The 16,998-nt window shown below is 53.4% G+C and overlaps 1 protein-coding gene across 1 annotated transcript in view; it reads left to right on the top strand.

Annotated features, from left to right (window-relative positions):
* SEC14L2 (SEC14-like 2 (S. cerevisiae)) overlaps nucleotides 1-16,998 on the top strand; it is a 19,785-nt gene continuing 2,787 nt past the window's right edge. Inside the window, exons 1-11 of the mRNA XM_004690902.2 lie at nucleotides 1-107; nucleotides 2,153-2,228; nucleotides 7,067-7,110; nucleotides 7,457-7,516; nucleotides 7,734-7,922; nucleotides 8,907-9,002; nucleotides 9,154-9,214; nucleotides 9,531-9,614; nucleotides 12,839-12,945; nucleotides 13,026-13,165; nucleotides 13,280-13,449. Of these exons, the coding sequence (XP_004690959.1) occupies nucleotides 54-107; nucleotides 2,153-2,228; nucleotides 7,067-7,110; nucleotides 7,457-7,516; nucleotides 7,734-7,922; nucleotides 8,907-9,002; nucleotides 9,154-9,214; nucleotides 9,531-9,614; nucleotides 12,839-12,945; nucleotides 13,026-13,165; nucleotides 13,280-13,449 (1,081 nt within the window). The 5' untranslated portion in view covers nucleotides 1-53. The remainder of the gene's footprint in view (nucleotides 108-2,152; nucleotides 2,229-7,066; nucleotides 7,111-7,456; nucleotides 7,517-7,733; nucleotides 7,923-8,906; nucleotides 9,003-9,153; nucleotides 9,215-9,530; nucleotides 9,615-12,838; nucleotides 12,946-13,025; nucleotides 13,166-13,279; nucleotides 13,450-16,998) is intronic.

The following is a 16,998-nucleotide window of genomic DNA, read 5'->3' on the forward strand; positions in this document are numbered from 1 at the left end:
CATTCCTTGCTTCTTCAGCCGCTGCGGTCGCTGCGCTCCGAGCTCGAGCCAGGATGAGCGGCAGAGTTGGCGATCTGAGCGCCAAGCAGAAGGAGTTGCTGGACAAGGTGAGCGCCCACCCGCCCCGGCCCCCGCCCGGGCCCTGGCCCTCGCCCTCCGGCGGCTGGGGGGATGGATGAGGAATGGGGGGTGGCGGGGGGGGGTGTCGGGGTGGGGGGCGCGCGTTGGTCCTCGGCGGCGGATCGCAGGTGAAGCTGCAGCGGCTGCACCTGGCGCCCCCGACCGGTGGCCTGCTCCTCCCTTCTTCCCTCCCTCTGCCTGCCGAGGGGCCCTGGGAAGTTTGGTCACCCGGGTCTCCTCGCTGAAGGAGCCCTTGGCGGTGCCACCTGGGAAGAAGTGGTTGCTTGGAAGCCTGGGAGGCAGCTGAGGGCACAAAGGCAACATTCATTCTCCAGACTGGCAGCAAGGCCCTGGGGGGCAGGGCCCCAGGTTTCCTCCCATTTCCGGGAGATTTTCCTCTAGCGGGGGTCAGTGGCTGGATGGAAAGGGCCCTGGACAGCTCCTTAGACACTTGTGTAGCCCTGGCTTAAGCCCCAAGCTGCTCTGTGACCTTGGGCAGAATCTGTTCTTCTCTGTTGGCTCCTTGATGCAATGAAATGAGATGGGTCTGGCCGCTGTTTAAGGCAACACTTTCAACTGTGAAGTCTAGGGTCCTACCCGCAACTCACTGGGTTGGCCTTAGTTTGAGCTGAGGCCAGCCCTCCTCTCTCCCGCTTCAGGAGATTGAAAGGTAAGCTTGGCCCTGCCTTGGCCCCTGGGCCAAGGAGGGGAACCGGGTTCCAGGGCTGGACCCCTCCCAGCCGACTGAAAGTCACCCTCCGGGAGAGGGGAAGTTGACTGTTCTTGGAGCCAGGGACTGGGTCCACTGTCAAGGTATGGAGCCTCCAGAGTTTTCCTTTGCTGGGAAAGGGGGTGAAAGTGGGGGGCTGAGTCTCCTGCCATGGCAGTGGGGCCTGGACTCTGCTGGGCCTTCCTTATGCTAGGGAGACTAGAGAGGGCGATTTCAGATTTTACTGCTGACCTGCAGGGGAAGTGAGGCAGAGGAGGGGTTAGGGGTGATTGCGCTGGAAACCGGGGTATGGGTCTGGTCCTTGGTGAGAGGTGACTTCACATCTTGCTCTGGATGAGCAGTTTCCTTAGGGTGCTGGGAATTTTGGGGGGATGGGCTGAGTCGCCAGCTGACCAGGCAAGAGGCAGAGGTGGCCCATCCTCATTGGTGCACTATGTGGATGTCATAGGTCAGTCACTAGGGGAAGGTGAGCGACTGGGAGCAGGACATGCCGTGTGCGGGGGCGGGGGGGTATGCTCACAGAGCAGTGAGCAGTGGGAGGTGTGGTCATCCCTGGAGCCACTGTCCAGCTCGCGTTTCCTCCCTCACGGCGGCTTTCCATGGATCGGTCCCCTCCACCTGGCTGCCCTCCTCCCTCCTCCTGCTGCCTTTGAAGTCTTTCAGTTCTAGTTCAAATGCCACTTTCCCCTATGAAGTCAAATGCAGCCACCCTCTTCCCAGCCCCAGCCCCCAGGCGGTGTTCACCAGTCTCATTACTAAGGGCCAGGCCGAGGTGCTGGGGGAGGAGGCGTGCTCTGCCTCAGACTCTGCTCAGACTCGGGTTTGCATCCCAGCTCCGCTGACTACTAGCTGTTTGACCTTGGGCATGTTCCTTAGCCTCTCTGAGCTCTCATTCCTTCATCTATAAAATGGGGACAGTACTACCTCTAGGGGCTCTGAGTGAGGGGTGAATAAGATAAGTGCCAAATTCAGTGCTGGCACGCAGGGGACGCTTGGGAAATGGATGGCTTTTACTGTGGCCTGTCCCGGAGCGTCTGATCCCAGTGAGCTGGGATCACATCTGCCCGCCGCCCTGGAGCGTGGAAGTACGCGGTGTGGTGAGGCAGGGGCCTTGACTTACTCCCTTCCCACCTCCCCTGCCACCTGCCTCCCACCTGCAGGAGTGTGCCCCACGGAGCTCCGCTGGTGTCTGCAGCCTTGACCTGTGTGCAGCGAGCGTCCAGCAAAAGCCCTTACTGAGAATCCGGGGCAGAGGGCGGTCAGGGTCGGCCCTGCCACTCACCCAGCTGCCTCTCCCTACAGTTTCGGGAGAATGTCCAGGACGTGCTGCCCACCCTGCCGAACCCAGATGACTATTTTCTCCTGCGCTGGCTCCGAGGTGAGGGAAGAGGGGTGGGAGGCTGGGGCAAGGATGTGTTCCGGGCAGCAGAATGGCAGCCTCTGGAACCCTTCTCCCGGCCGTCGGCGCATCTGGAGGACTCGACCTTAAGAGGCAAGGGGGCCCTTGCCATCGCATCACCTCACCCCTCCGTTGGGCTCATCATGACACGGAGGCTCAGAGAGTGAAGACACTCGCCCCCAGCCCTCAGTACTGAGCGCAGGCAGGGGAGGGCCAGCTTCCAGCACAGCCCCTTCCTGTCCACTCCATAAATCCATTCTGCCGGTGGGTGGAAGAAAAATCCAGCCACGTGGGCAGTCAGAGGCTAGTTTACAAGCAGAGTTCTGGCCCCGGGGGAGGCCAGTCTCTCTGTGGCCTGTTGGGATGGCAGGATCCCTGCTGCCAGCAGTTTAGGGGCTCCCAGGAGGGTGGTGTGCTAGGGGAACGCTGGTGTGGGGGTGTGTTTGGTCTGACCGCTGTTGATAAGACTGCCCTGGAACGACCATCAGGCCTAGACCCTGAGATCTGGTCCCAGCTCTGCCCACAACGCCCCCACCCCCAGCTGTATCACTTGGGTCAGGGACAAAGCATCTGCCCCAGGCTGCTCTCAGAGAGCAGGATGAGACAGGGTGCCCGCCTGTTGCAAGATGTGACATGACAGGGCCCTGCGCTGGTGATGAAATAAATGCACCCATTCCCTCCGGCATCGGGGTCAACTCAACCCCCTTGTCTCTAGACCTGAGATCTTCCTGTTCTTGTCTCTCTTTTCCTCTCTTGTGAGTCGTCATGTGCCACCCTGTCTGCGTTTTCTGACACACTTTTTCTTTATAGAAAGTTTATTACCAGACACAGAAATAATAGAGAACATTTTACTGTGTTAGGTTAGCAGAGATGAAGTTGTAAGGTGGACTCCTACCCACAAATATGAAGGTCTGAATCGTGCTGCTTCTTTTATAGACACAGACACACACACACACACCCCCTAGGAGTCTTGGGTCTTGTGAGGAGGTGCATTTCCCTTTCCTGCCCCTCTACTCCATAGTAGAGGGGTGGCTAGCTGACACCCCAGAGCAGAGACAGCCAGGAGGGCCCCTGGAGCCCTGAGTGCCTTCGGAAGTCCCCTGAGCAGCTTGAAACCCACCTCCCCAGCCCACCCGGAGAAGGTGGAGGGGTAGTGTGGGGGTGCCTGTGGATCCAGTCCAAGGCTGGAGGATATTTTGGCCCAGCATTTGCTAGAGGACTGTAGCTAGAGGGGGTGGCGGGAGAGTGGGAAGATGGCAGCAGCCACCTTAAAGGGCCAGCTGCAAGATGATCAAGCCAACTATGAGCTGCTGCTAGGCCACAGAGCATGATTTCAGAGAGCTGTTGGAATACAACACGGCCCCCATTTATGAAGAGGAGGCTGGTCTAGGGTCTCGGCCGCTGGCTTCCCAGACACCCCCAACTCCCCAGCCTGGGATACCCCTTCTTGCCTGACAGTTCCCCAAGATCGCAGACCAGGTACAGCCTCCCTGCTCCCAGGAACGTTGACAAGTGTGGTCATCCTCATTTGCTAGGAAGCAGGCTCAGAGGGAAAGGTCACTAATGCAGAGCAGAATTGGGGGGAAGCCTCCAGGAAGCCACAGCTACCCCCTGAAGCCAGTCTCTGCCTCCTCAAATACAGGAAGTGCCTCATCTGTGCCTTATTTGTGCCTCATTTCCTGGGCAGGAGCTCAGGCCTGGTCAGATTCTACTGAGAATTTCAATTAGGGTATTTGGTTCTTCTCCCACCACCACCCCCCCCTTTTTTTTAAGAAAGGTTTTCTCTTTCTCCCTTTGATTCTTAAGGAACCCTTTCAAGATGCAAGCCATCCAGCAAGCTGTCTTTCTCAAACCTAGGTGTAAACTTGGGATTCTACTCTTTCTCCCTCCCCCACATGTGGGCTCAACCCCCAGCCTTTTAGAGCAGGTACACCAACCCCCACAGACTCCCCCTGACTGGGCTGAACTCAGGGCAGCCCACGGAGGGGGCGTGGGGGGGTGGATGGCAAGATAAGACCGGAAGTGGTGGCTAGCTGCTTGCTCTGGGGGTGCCCTGAGTCCTGCTGGGAGCTGCCCCAGACCAGAGCAGCAGGAGCCCTGAAGAAGCCTGACTCGGAAGTCCGGGAGGTACCAGGCAATGTGCCGCCAGGGCCAGTGGAGACTTGGGAGGGGCTCTTGGAAAAGACCTGACCTAACCTATACCTAAAGGTTAACTAGAGAACATCTCTGAGATAAGGGGGCTCACAGTTCATTACTACTCCTGTTCTGTAGACAGATAGTGGCTCTCCTCCCAATAGGAGTGTCTTGCCTGTGAAAGACTCCACTGTCCACCTAGGATTGCCCACTGGGAGGAGATACTGCCAGGCATCTTCCAAGTGTTTCTAGCTCCTTAGAGGACTCAGCAGACGTGCAGTATCTTGTTCAAGGCCAACAGGTTAAAAATGGAAGAGCTAAACGCAAACTCAGATTTTGTTCCTCTAAAGCTGCGCCCCACTGCCATGATGGTGTAGAAGGGGGAACAGTCGGGAGGAACTTCCCAAGAGTGAGGCTGCTGAATGGTGCCAGCGTGTGTCCACTGATGATGGTCATGGCCCTGATTAGATATCCAGATGCACCCTCTGGGTGTAGGCAAGGGGTTGACTTCATGGAATGTGCTCAGCTCCTCCCAGGAGTGGTGATTAAGGGACTGATGGCAGTCCAGAGGGCAGTCTTTCTGGCCCTAGTCCAATGGCTGTCAGCAGACCTTGATGTTGATCAAATCCATAGAAGACACATAGCTGGGACTGACAGTTCATAGGTCAGATGACACAATTGATTGGATTCTAGAATCCCAATTTTTTTTAAAAAAAGATTTATTTATTTATGCATACAAGAACTGGGATATAGGCCAGAGGTGTAGGGGGGTGAGAAGCCTCATTAGAGACAGAGTGGGGAGCAGAACAGGCAGATCGACTGAAATACACTGCTGAGGGGAGCAGCAGGCAGGACAGGAGCGGTCTGCTGTGCCATGTGGGTCACTCCCTGTAGGGGTAGAACTTGCACTGTAGTGGCTGTCGATTGCTCCATAATGCTGCGTTTTAACCTGTTGTGCCACCAGTGAGGGCCCCAACTCTGTGTGTGTGTGTTTTAAAATGTACTTATTTGCACATACAAGAACTGGGGCACAGGCCAGACGTGGGGTGGGGGTGAGAGGATTCACCAGAGACAGAGTGGGGAGCAGAACAGGCAGATGTACTGAAGTACACTGCTGAGGGGAGCAGTGGGAGGGACAGGAGAGGTCTGCTGCACCACGTGGGTCAGCTCCCTGGCCAGGGATCGAACTCCATGCTGCAGTGGCTGCGGATGGCTTCATAGTGTGATGCTTTAACCTGTCATGCCACCAGGGAGGGCCCTCAACTGTTTTTTAAAGGATGGAAGGAAGCCGACTGTACCAAGGTGAAATTTGATAGGAATGGAACCAGAGAACCTCCTCTGCACACGTGGGACGGAGGCTTAGTGGCAGCACAGGTGTAAAGGATTTGGGGGTTTCAGTTGACTGTAAGCTCTACTGGGTTAGGGGTGTGGCGATTGTCAAGAAAGTTCTGAGGCTTCACTGGAGAAGGGTGGCCCACACCTGGGGCGGTGCTCAGCTCACAGTGGCACACTTTGAGAGGGTCACTGCAAACTGGACATGAGCCAAGGGAAGTTTGGATAGATTTGAAACCGAACTGTGGGGACTGGCCACAGGGTCCCAGAAGGAGCCACTTGGTAGCCGCAGGGGACACTCTCAGTAGGTCAGAACCTGCTAGTATCGGGCAGGTTGTCCGGTGACTGAGGACACACCCCTTCCTCTCTGAGTGTCTCTGGAGGGGCTCTCTGCTCATAACAACGAGACCCGTGTGCAAATGGCCACTTGGTTGCCTGGGAGCAGGCGGCTTTGGTGGGGGCGAGGCAGTGAGCTCTTTGTGTTTAAGTCTGCGCAGGGTAACTTGTTGGGCCTGGGTGATCGCTAATGCTGAAACTTCCCAGGAAGCCCGGGAGGAGCGCGCTCTGCCTCCCACTAGGGTGTGCCCGGTTCCTTTGAGGAGATGGCAAGGCTGACTGGACGCTCACCTCCCCGTCCATCCTAATGAGCTGTTCTGCCAGCTCCACCCCAAATGGCTGAGCAGCTACGCTCATCTTTGAACTGTGCATCAAGTTCTCAGGACTATGGAGTAGATTAACTTTGTGTAAGGGGAAGATTCAGTGATAAGGGGGCCCAGGGTTCACATTCCCTCAGAGGAGATAAAACCCGTCACCTGACTGCACCCACTAGGGTAAAAACTTTTGTTTTTAAAGATTTATTTATTTATACATACAGAACTGGGGTAGAGGTCAGATGTGTGTGTGTGGGGGGGCGTGTCAGAAGTTTCACCAGGGATAGAGCAGGCCAGGCAGATGTACTGAAATCCACTGCTGAGAGGAGCAGTGGGTGGGTCAGGACAGGTCTGCTGCGCCGCGTGGGTCAGCTCCCTGGCTGGGAATCGAACTCATGCTGCAGTGGCTGTGCTGGCTTCATAGTGCTGCGCTTTAACTTACTGCGCCACCAGAGAGGGCCCAGGGTAAGACTCTTTTGACCCTGCAGTTGCAATGCGGCCTCACCTGCTCTCCCAGCGACCCAGGGGCTACAAAGCTCTAAGAGGGCTCAGTGGAGGACTCATGTAACTCCTGTGGGGGAAGGGGGGGACTGGAGAGAGTCAGTGACGGAGAAGAGCCAGCCCCACACGGGAATAGGAAGTCTCCCTGGCTTTGGCTGCCCAGTCTGCTGGCCAAACCCTAACCATGTTTCCTTGTTGCAGCAAGAAACTTCGACCTGCAGAAGTCCGAAGCCATGCTGCGGAAGGTGAGGTCCATTTTGGCTCCAAAGGCCACAGTCCCTCTGACCATGGCCGTCAGAATCACACCGTGCTCAGGCTTCTTTAGTCCGTCCCACCCACCACCCCCACACCGCCTTTGGCCGGTGTGACATAACTGAGTATTTGCTGACCCTCTGGGACAAAATGCACTCCCCTCCCGGGAAACACAGCGTCCACAGTCTGGGCGGCGAAGAATGATCATCTTTCCATCCCTGCGGCTGCCTTCTGGGGACCCACCGGTGGCCTGGCGTCTGACTATGCTGTCACCTATTTCTGGCTGCCTGTCAAGCCACGTACCCCTGTTGTTTGAATTCCCTAATTGTGTGTTCACAGCATGTGGAGTTCCGGAAGCAAAAGGACATTGACAACATCATAAACTGGCAGCCTCCGGAGGTGAGGACAGATGATGCTTCTTCCCCCATGCAATGTCTCAACCTGCAGTCGGTATCCTGGGCCTGCCCAGCTGGGATCCTCACAAGTCACGTGAGCCCCAGTGGCGCCCACAATGGGGATCCACGTGGAGGGAGAACCAGAGCAGGCCCAGGGGCACGGGGTAGGGGAGGCTGCCCTGGGCCAGCTGACGGGGTGTCTCCTCGTTGTCGCGGCTCAGGTGATCCAGCAGTATCTGTCGGGCGGCATGTGTGGCTACGACCTGGAAGGCAGCCCCATCTGGTATGACGTCATCGGACCCCTGGATACCAAGGGGCTGCTCTTATCAGCTACCAAACAGGACTTGCTCAGGACCAAGATGCGGGACTGCGAGCTGCTCCTGCAGGAGTGTGTCCGCCAGACGGGAAAGGCAAGTGCACTGTCAGGGCTAGGAGGGAGCGAAGCACAGCAGAGGGGTTCAAGCTGGAGCGGGGCTGTCACAAGGGGTTACAGTTTAAGCACAGCTTCAGGTGGAGGCCTGTTGGGATCTATAGCCAAGTGCAGTTTCCAAGGTGTAGGGACTGACATGTCATTATTTTTAATTTTTCCAAGTAAGGACTTAAATGAAATGACCAGCTGGTATTGCCTTAATTCACCCCAAAGCTACACAAACAGCTTAATCTCAGGCGAAAGGGCAAGGCTTTAAATGGACTCAATTTAGCTTCATAAAAACATACTCTATTATTGGTATTTTTCTTTATGATCCCCAGTGAAGTCTCTGTCCGGGGCCACCCTACCTTTACACATGTGGTAACAGTGGTGTGAGTGAGCTGAGTCTGTGCTTCTTTAACTCTGTTCAGAGAAGCAAGGACCGCTGCTCCCATTACTGAGAAAAGGCTGAGGAGCAAACTCTCCTCCCCCCCCTTTCCTCTTCAGTGCTGTAAGGACTCACACCACGATGTGGGGACCTTTCAGCACGTCATCCACAAACACTCACTGAGAGCTTAGTGTGTGCAGATGCTGGGGTGCAGGGGGGCATGCCTGCTTGAGGCTTAGGGTGGTCAGGGAGGTGAGTGGCCACACCAGACCCATGGACTGAGCACACACGGCCCTGGGAAGAGGGCCGTGGGAAGAGGCTGCCAGGTCACACTGCGGAACAGAGGGCCTCAGATGTAATCTCGATCCACCCATCATTCACTGGACCAGAACAGAGACCTAGGCAGGAAGAGTGACTTACCCAGGCCACAGTTCTGGCCCGGAGCAATTATCTCCATTGAAAAACCCTAGGTGTGGCCCTGCGTACATCAGTTGCATTATGGGTGATTGAAGCAAAATCAGCGTTTGCCCTCAGTTGGGGTGGCATCGGCAGTGGGGCAGGCTGATGTGACTCTTTGCACCTCTGCCTGCCCTGCAGGTGGGGAAGAAGGTGGAGACCATCACCCTGATTTATGACTGCGAGGGGCTTGGCCTCAAGCACCTCTGGAAGCCTGCTGTGGAGGCCTATGGAGAGGTCAGGGGCAGGGCTGGGAGGTGTGTGGAAGGGGGAGTGGTGCCCTGTGGGGTGGGGGAGGTGACAGGGCAGAACCCAGCCTGGAGGGAGCAGGGCCTCACCCTGGGACAGGGCTCTGAGCCCACAGGACTCAGTGATTTTGTTTCCACAGTTTCTCTGCATGTTTGAGGAAAACTATCCTGAAACACTGAAGCATCTTTTTGTTATTAAAGGTAAGATGGGAACTACCAGTGATGAAGCCAGTAGGGAAAGAGCAGCCAAAAAGTTCCCTGGGACAGACTAGGAGAGTCGGTAGAGGCGATCTAAGGACACATTCGAAAGACCAATGCTCGACATATGTGGGCCACTTTGTAGTTTGCGAAACTTTTAGCATTCTTAATCTCCTTTGAGCCACCTAGCTCACTCTACTATACCCACTGTAGAGACGGGGAAGCTGGGGCTCAAAGAGGTGCCCTGGGCTGCCCACGTGGGCCCCAAGCATTAGAGAATGTGGTCCACCAGCCTCACATGGCTTGCTCTCTGTTGCAGCTCCCAAGCTATTTCCTGTGGCCTATAACCTCGTCAAACCCTTCCTGAGTGAGGACACTCGGAAGAAGATCATGGTCCTGGGGGGTGAGTAGCTCAGATGCTCTTCGAATCTGCAGGATGATCCATGACCCAACTGGCGGTGGCACTTGAGCCATGGCTGTGACCACCAGGGTGAGGCTCCCTCTGCTGGACTGGTAGCAGTAGAACCAGGAGCAAGCTGGGCCTGGCTGGACTCTTCCTCGCTCTTCCTAAGAAGGCTTTCTCTCAGACCCTCGAGAAGAAAATACTGGGCTCAGCATTGTAGTTTCAGGATAAGTGGAATGCATTAAAGGAGCTTGCCGTGTAGCAGGAGAGAAAAGACCTTTAGAGAGAAAGTTATGCCCGCTAGAAGGGTCTAGAGGAGGTCACAGGGGCAGAGAGCTTGCTTTCTGTTAGGGTCAACGAGGAGGGGCTTCATCGCTGAGGACCCAGCGTTGCCAGGCCCGGGACTGTGTGCCAGGGCTGCAAAGAGGAAGGGACAAGCTTTCTTGAAGAGGAAGGGACAAGCTTTCTTGAAGAGTCCCCTTGGGGAAAGGAGGCACAAACAGGTGTTTATCAGCAGGTGAGCAGCCGTGAACGAGGGCACGCCAAAGGTGCACGGGGAGCGTGAGCGGAGGTACTCCCCACATCTGACCTAGGGCGGAGCCAGCCGCCTCAGCCCGGTGCTATGGGGTGATTAAGAGGCGGCTGGATGAAGCAAGGCAGGAAGGTGTTGGGCAAAAGAACAGCACTGAGCAAAGACCTCTCACGCCATGGCACAGGCGGTGCTGCAGAGCACGTGGCTGTTGTGTCAAGGGACGAACAGGAGAAGGAGCCAGGAGCCAGGAGCCAGTCCCCTCGGCACCCCGGTGACAAGCTGGGACATGGCAGGACGGGAACTGGAGAAAAGTCCTCAACAGGTCGTCCTGAGCAGGATTAGATTTGAAATTGAGACAACACATTGGCAAGCTTGTGAAGAATAGATACCAGTTGGCACACGACTGCTGTCGTTCATGCAAGAGGTGCTGCAGGCCTGGGCTGGGACGGTGGCAGTGGGAGAGGGAGGAGAGGATGGATGAAAGATGTAGGAAGCAAAGCCTCCGACCTGGGCCCTCCCTGGTGGCGCAACGGGGTAAAGCGCAGCACTGCAAGCTGGCCGCAGCTGCTTCAGTGCCTGTTCAACCACCAGCCCCGGAGGTGACCACATGGTGCAGCAGACCTCTTCTGACCCTCCCGCTGCTCCCCTCAGCAGTGTACTTTGTTGGTCTGCGTTTTCTGATCTCCACTCTGTCTCCGGTGAATCCTTTCACCGCCCCTGCACCTCTGGTCTGTGCCCAGTTCTGTATGCATAAATAAATAAATCTTAAAAAAAAAAAAAGCCAAACAGAACCAATTTACTTAAAAAAAAAAAAGCCTCAGAACTCAGCTGATTTATAAAGAGAAATGTAATGTAAATGGACTCCCGGTTCCTGGCATGAGAGGCAGAGTAGCTGGTGACACCTTAGTTCAGCTGGAGAAACAACCGGAAAAATGGGCTGGAAATTGAGTTGGAGGAGTGTGAGATATACCGGTGTTGGGGACACTTGAATCTGAAGCTTAGGAGAGGACTTGAGGCTGGAGATTAGGGAGATTAGCAAGTGATTGATGAAGTTGACAGGGAAGCAGGTCAACAGGGCTGGACCTGTCGGGCAGCGTGGAGAACCTCAGGGCATGAGGGAGCCAGGCAAGGAGGCCCCAGAGGAGCTGAGCCTGCCAGGGGCCGAAGGAGTGGAGTTTGCTGGAATATTAGGTGTAGTGGTAGGAGAACGTCTAGAAAGGTGGACTGGGGCTGAATCATGGAAGACTCAGGCCACCTTTGGAACTGAACTTGGGGATAGGCATTATTCACTTACAGGCAACACAGCAAAAGTGGAGATTTTCCAAATGCCTGGTGGGCCCCTGGGGGAGGGGCTGAGGGGAGGAGCAGGCACAGGGATTCTGGGTTCCGCCTAGCTCTAGCTGCAACCCATGCTCAGTTTGTTGCCTCAGTTACTCTCCCTGCAAGATGGGAAGAATCCTCCTGGCCTCATCCCAATGCTCCAGCTGAGCCGGGGGAAGAAATACAAAATCCAAGCAAAAGGCTCTGCTGGCTTGTTTTTTCTGCTGCTACCGCCCACCTTGAGCGTGAGTCGGTGAGGCTTCCGGGCAGCAGAGCTGTGGAGGAGGCTCAGTCTGTTCTCCCTCCCACACCTGAAACTCTTTCAACCAAACCCACCTCGGGCAGAAAAGGTACAGGATCTTCGATGGGAGAGGAGAGAAGCTCGTTCCGGGCTGGCCACTGCGGTTTAGCAGCACAGATTAAATCACGTCAAGACCGCCGGGCCTGTATGGTCTTGGCAGTCTTGACATGAGCTGGAGAATCTGAGGAAATCTGAGGACTGCGAGACCGAGGACAGGTGTTGTGGGTTTCCAGCCAGCAGCAGAGGAGATGGGCTGAACCCCATGACTTGAAATTGCTGCCTGTATATAGACTACATAGCCAGCATGGAAAGGTTTCCCATAACCAAATATTGTCCTTGGCTGATACTTGTTTAGGAATTTGGGAATAGTGGTTCTCAGCATTGTTTGTTCTCAGCTAAAGTCAAATATGCCTAATCAGGAAAAGACTTGGCTCTCAAAAAACAAGAGCCCAGTCACTGGCCTTTAAACAGTCTCAAACGTGAGAAGGGAAATTGTGACTGGGGTAAAGCCAGGGGAGCCCTTACTTAAGGATACCTCTCCGGTGATGCACGTAGTAGTCACCACTGAGCGGGAAGTGGAGGGACAAGACATACACGGCTGTGTACCCAGGACAGACTTCATGACTCCAGGTCCCTGCCTGCGCTCACCCTCCCCTCTGTGAGAATGCCTTTCGTGTCCGGCTTGCACTTCAAATGTGTTTCACCTTCCTAGGAGTGATGATTCACTCTCATTTGCATAGACACTTTACAGTTTACAAAACCCTCTCAAGTACTCAGTTTGCCTCACTCCCACCAGAACCCTGAAGGCTGGAGGAACAAGGTTCAGAATAAAGTGATTTGCCTAAGTTGCTCGACTGACCAGAGGCCACTGGGACAGGACCCCAGGTCTCCTGAGGGCAGAGCAGTCTCTGGGTGATGGAGCCTCCTGGTTTTTCTGCAGAGTGGGGCACACATCACAGACTTCTAATGCCCAGGTGTCTTTCTTTCTGCTCTTTCGTGGAGACTGCCAGGGCTGGACTGAAACTGCCTGATTGTGACTGTTTTTTTCTCTTTCCTTCTCTCCCTTGCCAGCAAACTGGAAGGAGGTTTTACTGAAATATATCAGCCCTGACCAGATACCTGTGGAGTATGGGGGAACCATGACTGACCCTGATGGAAACCCCAAGTGCAAATCCAAGGTGGGTGGCCAGGGGCTGGAGGAGGCCTGGGAAGTCCGGCTCGAATGTGCATTCCAGCTCACTCTACACTCGGCTTCTAGATCAACTACGGGGGTGACATCCCCAAGAAGTATTATGTGCGAGACCAGGTGAAACAGCAGTATGAGCACAACGTACAGATTTCCCGTGGCTCCTCTCACCAAGTGGAGTATGAGATCCTCTTCCCTGGCTGTGTCCTCAGGTAGAAACCCAGGCCTGCCGAGAGAGCCGAGCCTCTGAGCGGTAGGTGTGGCTGGGGCGTAAGTATCACTGGCGGCAAAACAATCATGTTTGAATGGACGTCTGTCCTCTGCAGGTGGCAGTTTGCATCAGACGGGGCGGACATCGGCTTCGGGATTTTCCTAAAGACTAAGATGGGGGAGCGGCAGCGGGCAGGGGAGATGACAGAGGTGCTACCCAACCAGAGGTACAATGCCCACCTGGTCCCTGAGGATGGGACCTTCACCTGCAACGACCCTGGCATCTGTAAGTATCTCTGTCTTGGCAATGCTTTGAAGCCCCTGCCCTAGCTTCCTGCCTGTGAGGTCCCCCCTTCTCCATGGATTTAGGCTCTCAGAGCTTTAGATCTGGAAGTGCCACCCTCTCCTTGCATTGGGGAAGCCTCCATTTAGAGAGGGAAAGGAACCAGGTGGGGAGGGACTCTGACTTGATGCCCCCGGGTGGAGGTGAGTCACAGTGCTAGGTGGTCACACAGGTTCAGAAACTCTGCTGTCTGGTCCAGGTTCAGCTGGGTCCGTGGTTGCGACGAGTCATTTCTTGGGGGCTCTGTGGACATCTGAGAGGCAGAACTGGCTGGGTGGGTGCAGGGAGCACAGGGGAGCAGAGTGCTGAGAAGCCCAGTCCTGGCCCCTCTGAGCTCCACTCATCTCCAGGTTGAGCATAAAATCAACAGTATGTGGACAGAAGTTTACCCAAGAGGCATAAGAATGGCAAGTAGACATTTGAAAAGGTGTTTATGCTTGTTCCAACATTGTAGTATCTGTTAAAATTCCCTTTGACTCAGCAATTCTACTTTTGGAGTTTATCCTACAGAAATATTTAGATAAATATATAAAAATATGGATATAAGGGTATTTCCAGCTATCTGGGCAACTAGCAATAAATTAAATGACTATAATAAGGCCATAAAAATAAATTTTTATCTATCTGGACACATAATAAATATATTCATTAAAGAGAACAAATTGACATGTGAGATGTCTGGCACATGTTAAAAGAATCAAGCATGAAACAGAACATTAAATGGTATATATTCACTCTGGTTAAAAATAAGTGTGTAATAGAAAAGTACCCTGGGTATATAGATATATACCAATCCTGTAGAAATTAAGTTTGTTTTAAAAGACTTCTTTATTTATGCTTTCAGAACTGGGGTACAGGCCAGAGGTGTGGTAGGTAAGAGGGTTCATCAGAGACAGAGTGGGGAGCAGAACAGGCAGATCTACTGAAACACACTGCAGAGGGGAGCAGAGGGAGGGTCACCTCCCTGGCCAGGGATTGAACTCGTGCTAATGTGGCTTCTGAGAGCTTCATAGTGTGATGCTTTGACCCATTGCGCCACCAGGGAGAGCCCAAAAAATAACTTTTTAAAAAAGGTTTATTTTTATTTATGCATGCAAGAACTGGGGTACAGGCCAGAGGTGTGGTGGGTGAGACAGAGACAGAATGGGGAACAGAACAGGCAGATCTACTGAAACACACTGCAGAAGGGAGCAACGGACGGGTCAGGAGAGATCTCCCACGCCATGTGGATCAGCTTCCTGGCCAGGGATCGAACTCATGCTGCAGTATCTGCAGATAACTTCATAGTGCTGTGCTTTAACCTGTTGCACCACCAGAGAGGACCCTCTTAGGGCTTGTTTTGGCCCTTTGTCTGTTGATTGGCTTTGTCTGTTTTTCTATATTTGACATATGAATGAAAGCATCTGGTATTTGCCTTTCCAGTTCCCTTTCTCCCAAGCAGGTGACCAGGGAGGATAAATCAATGAGAGCAAGGGCTTTATCTATGAGCTGAGTTAGATTGATTGATACTGATTATCCTTAGGCAAGTGACAGGCTTCCCAAGCTTCAATGTCCTAATGGCTACAGTGGAGATCAACTTCTCTACTTCATAAGACATGTGGTAACTCAATGTGATAAGGTTTATACAGCACTTAGTATAATGCCTGGCATACATCAAGCTCTTAACACACTGTAGCTATTGTTATTATTAGGGCAAGGCCTAATAATCAGGGCCTTTTTGAGTGTTGTGCCCCAATTCCATGGTAGCATCACCAGATTGGAACTTGCCTCACTGACATCTCAGCATCTGTGCTTGCCTGTCACCCCAACCTGTGACGTGTTCTAAAAAAAAATTATGCATACAAGAACTGGGGTGCGGGCCAGAGGTGTGGGGGTGTGTGAGAGGATTCACAAGAGAGTGGGGAGCAGAAGAGGTGGATTGACTGAGATATACTGTTGAGGGGAGCAATGGGCGAGACAGGAGAGGTCTCCCAGGCCATGTACATGTATCAGCTCCCTGGCCAGGGATCGCACTCATGCTGCAGTAGCTGCAGATAACATCATAGTTCAGTTCAGTTTCAGCGTCTGTGCTTGTCTCACTGTCACCCCAACCTCAGTTTGTGTCCTCCCCACATTCGAGGCAGCCTTCAGTCTCTACTGCCCCTTTCTTACAGATGCATCGTGCTAAGGCTCCTGGGGGAAAAGTATTCTTGGCAGCGAGCAGCCATGTCCCCGTTCCCAGAGGAGAAGGCCTGCACTGTGTGCTCAGGGAGAACGAGGCTTAGTGCCAGCCCAGACACTGACATCTACCAGGGATAAGTGGGGAGGAGCTGAGGTATATATGAGAGAGATCATCTCTCCCACAAAGTAGCATGTGTAGACACCAAAAAATAAAACACGAGAGAATCAGAGAGTCCTGATGCAGGAGCTCTTAGTGACAGAGTGGACTCCCAAGCCCGATGCAATTTACCCAGGATGATAGAGCCAACCCATTTTCCAGCATTGCCTTAAGCCCCGTATAGTATCTGAACAACATAGTCTGAGAAGAGCCCAAGAATTTTTTTTTAACATAATTAAGCTTAAGCATCCAAAGTCCAGAATTTCAGCTCCTTTAGGATAAATTACTAGGTGGAATCTGCCTGGAGGGCCTTGGTTAGCAGCTGCTTTTTGTATAGTCAGAGGCAGGCCTCACAACCTGCTGCCCTCCCCAGGTATAAAGACACAGTGAGGTGGGAGCAGCTGTTGTCTGAGGCCAGGCTTCTGGCTAGAGTCCACAAAACCCAGTGTTAGGTTACATGGGGAGAACCATAGATTCCCTGCAAAGTAGAACTTAATCAACCAGTGGAGAAATTAACTCTGTGCCTGCCTCCAATGGGAAACACACATTAACCTGCCCCAGGCTGCTCTGGCCCAGCCTAAGTGGTCATTGCCAAGTACTTAATTAACTCATGAGAACCAAAGTCTGAATTGATCTCACTTTTTTTTTTTCTTCCTTAGCTAGTATTTCTTGAGGCCAACTCTGTGTAGAAAGCAGATGAGAAAAAAAGATCTGGATTTTTGTCAGGAGTGCACAAGCTGGCTTTGAAGACCTGAGGCATTGTGTGAAGGTTAAACAGCTCTACCAGGCAGTGCTGAGCTAAGCCACCAACTGGGCACCAAAAGGCCTGGTTTCTGAATCCTGTTTTGCCATTAATTCTGTCTTGAGCAAGCATCTCTATATAGATTTTGCTTTCCTCCTCCTTAAAATTAAGGGGAGTGGGCTAGCAGGGATGTTAATCTGGGGCCTGTGACTCATGAGAGCAGTGATTGTAAACTTAAAACCAACACTTCCTTTTTTTTTTTGAAACTTTTTCTTTTTGTGACTTTTTTTTTTAAAAAGATTTATTTATTTATGGTACAGAACTGGGGTACAGGCCAGAAGTGCAGGGTAGGTGAGAGGATTCACCAGAGTGGGGGGCAGAACAGGCAGATTGAAGAAGTATACTGCTGAGGGGAGCAGCAGGCAGGTCAGGA

This window comes from Condylura cristata, unplaced genomic scaffold (genome assembly GCF_000260355.1).
Source record: "Condylura cristata isolate star-nosed mole 26May11 unplaced genomic scaffold, ConCri1.0 scaffold00029, whole genome shotgun sequence".
Taxonomy (NCBI): Eukaryota; Metazoa; Chordata; class Mammalia; order Eulipotyphla; family Talpidae; genus Condylura; species Condylura cristata.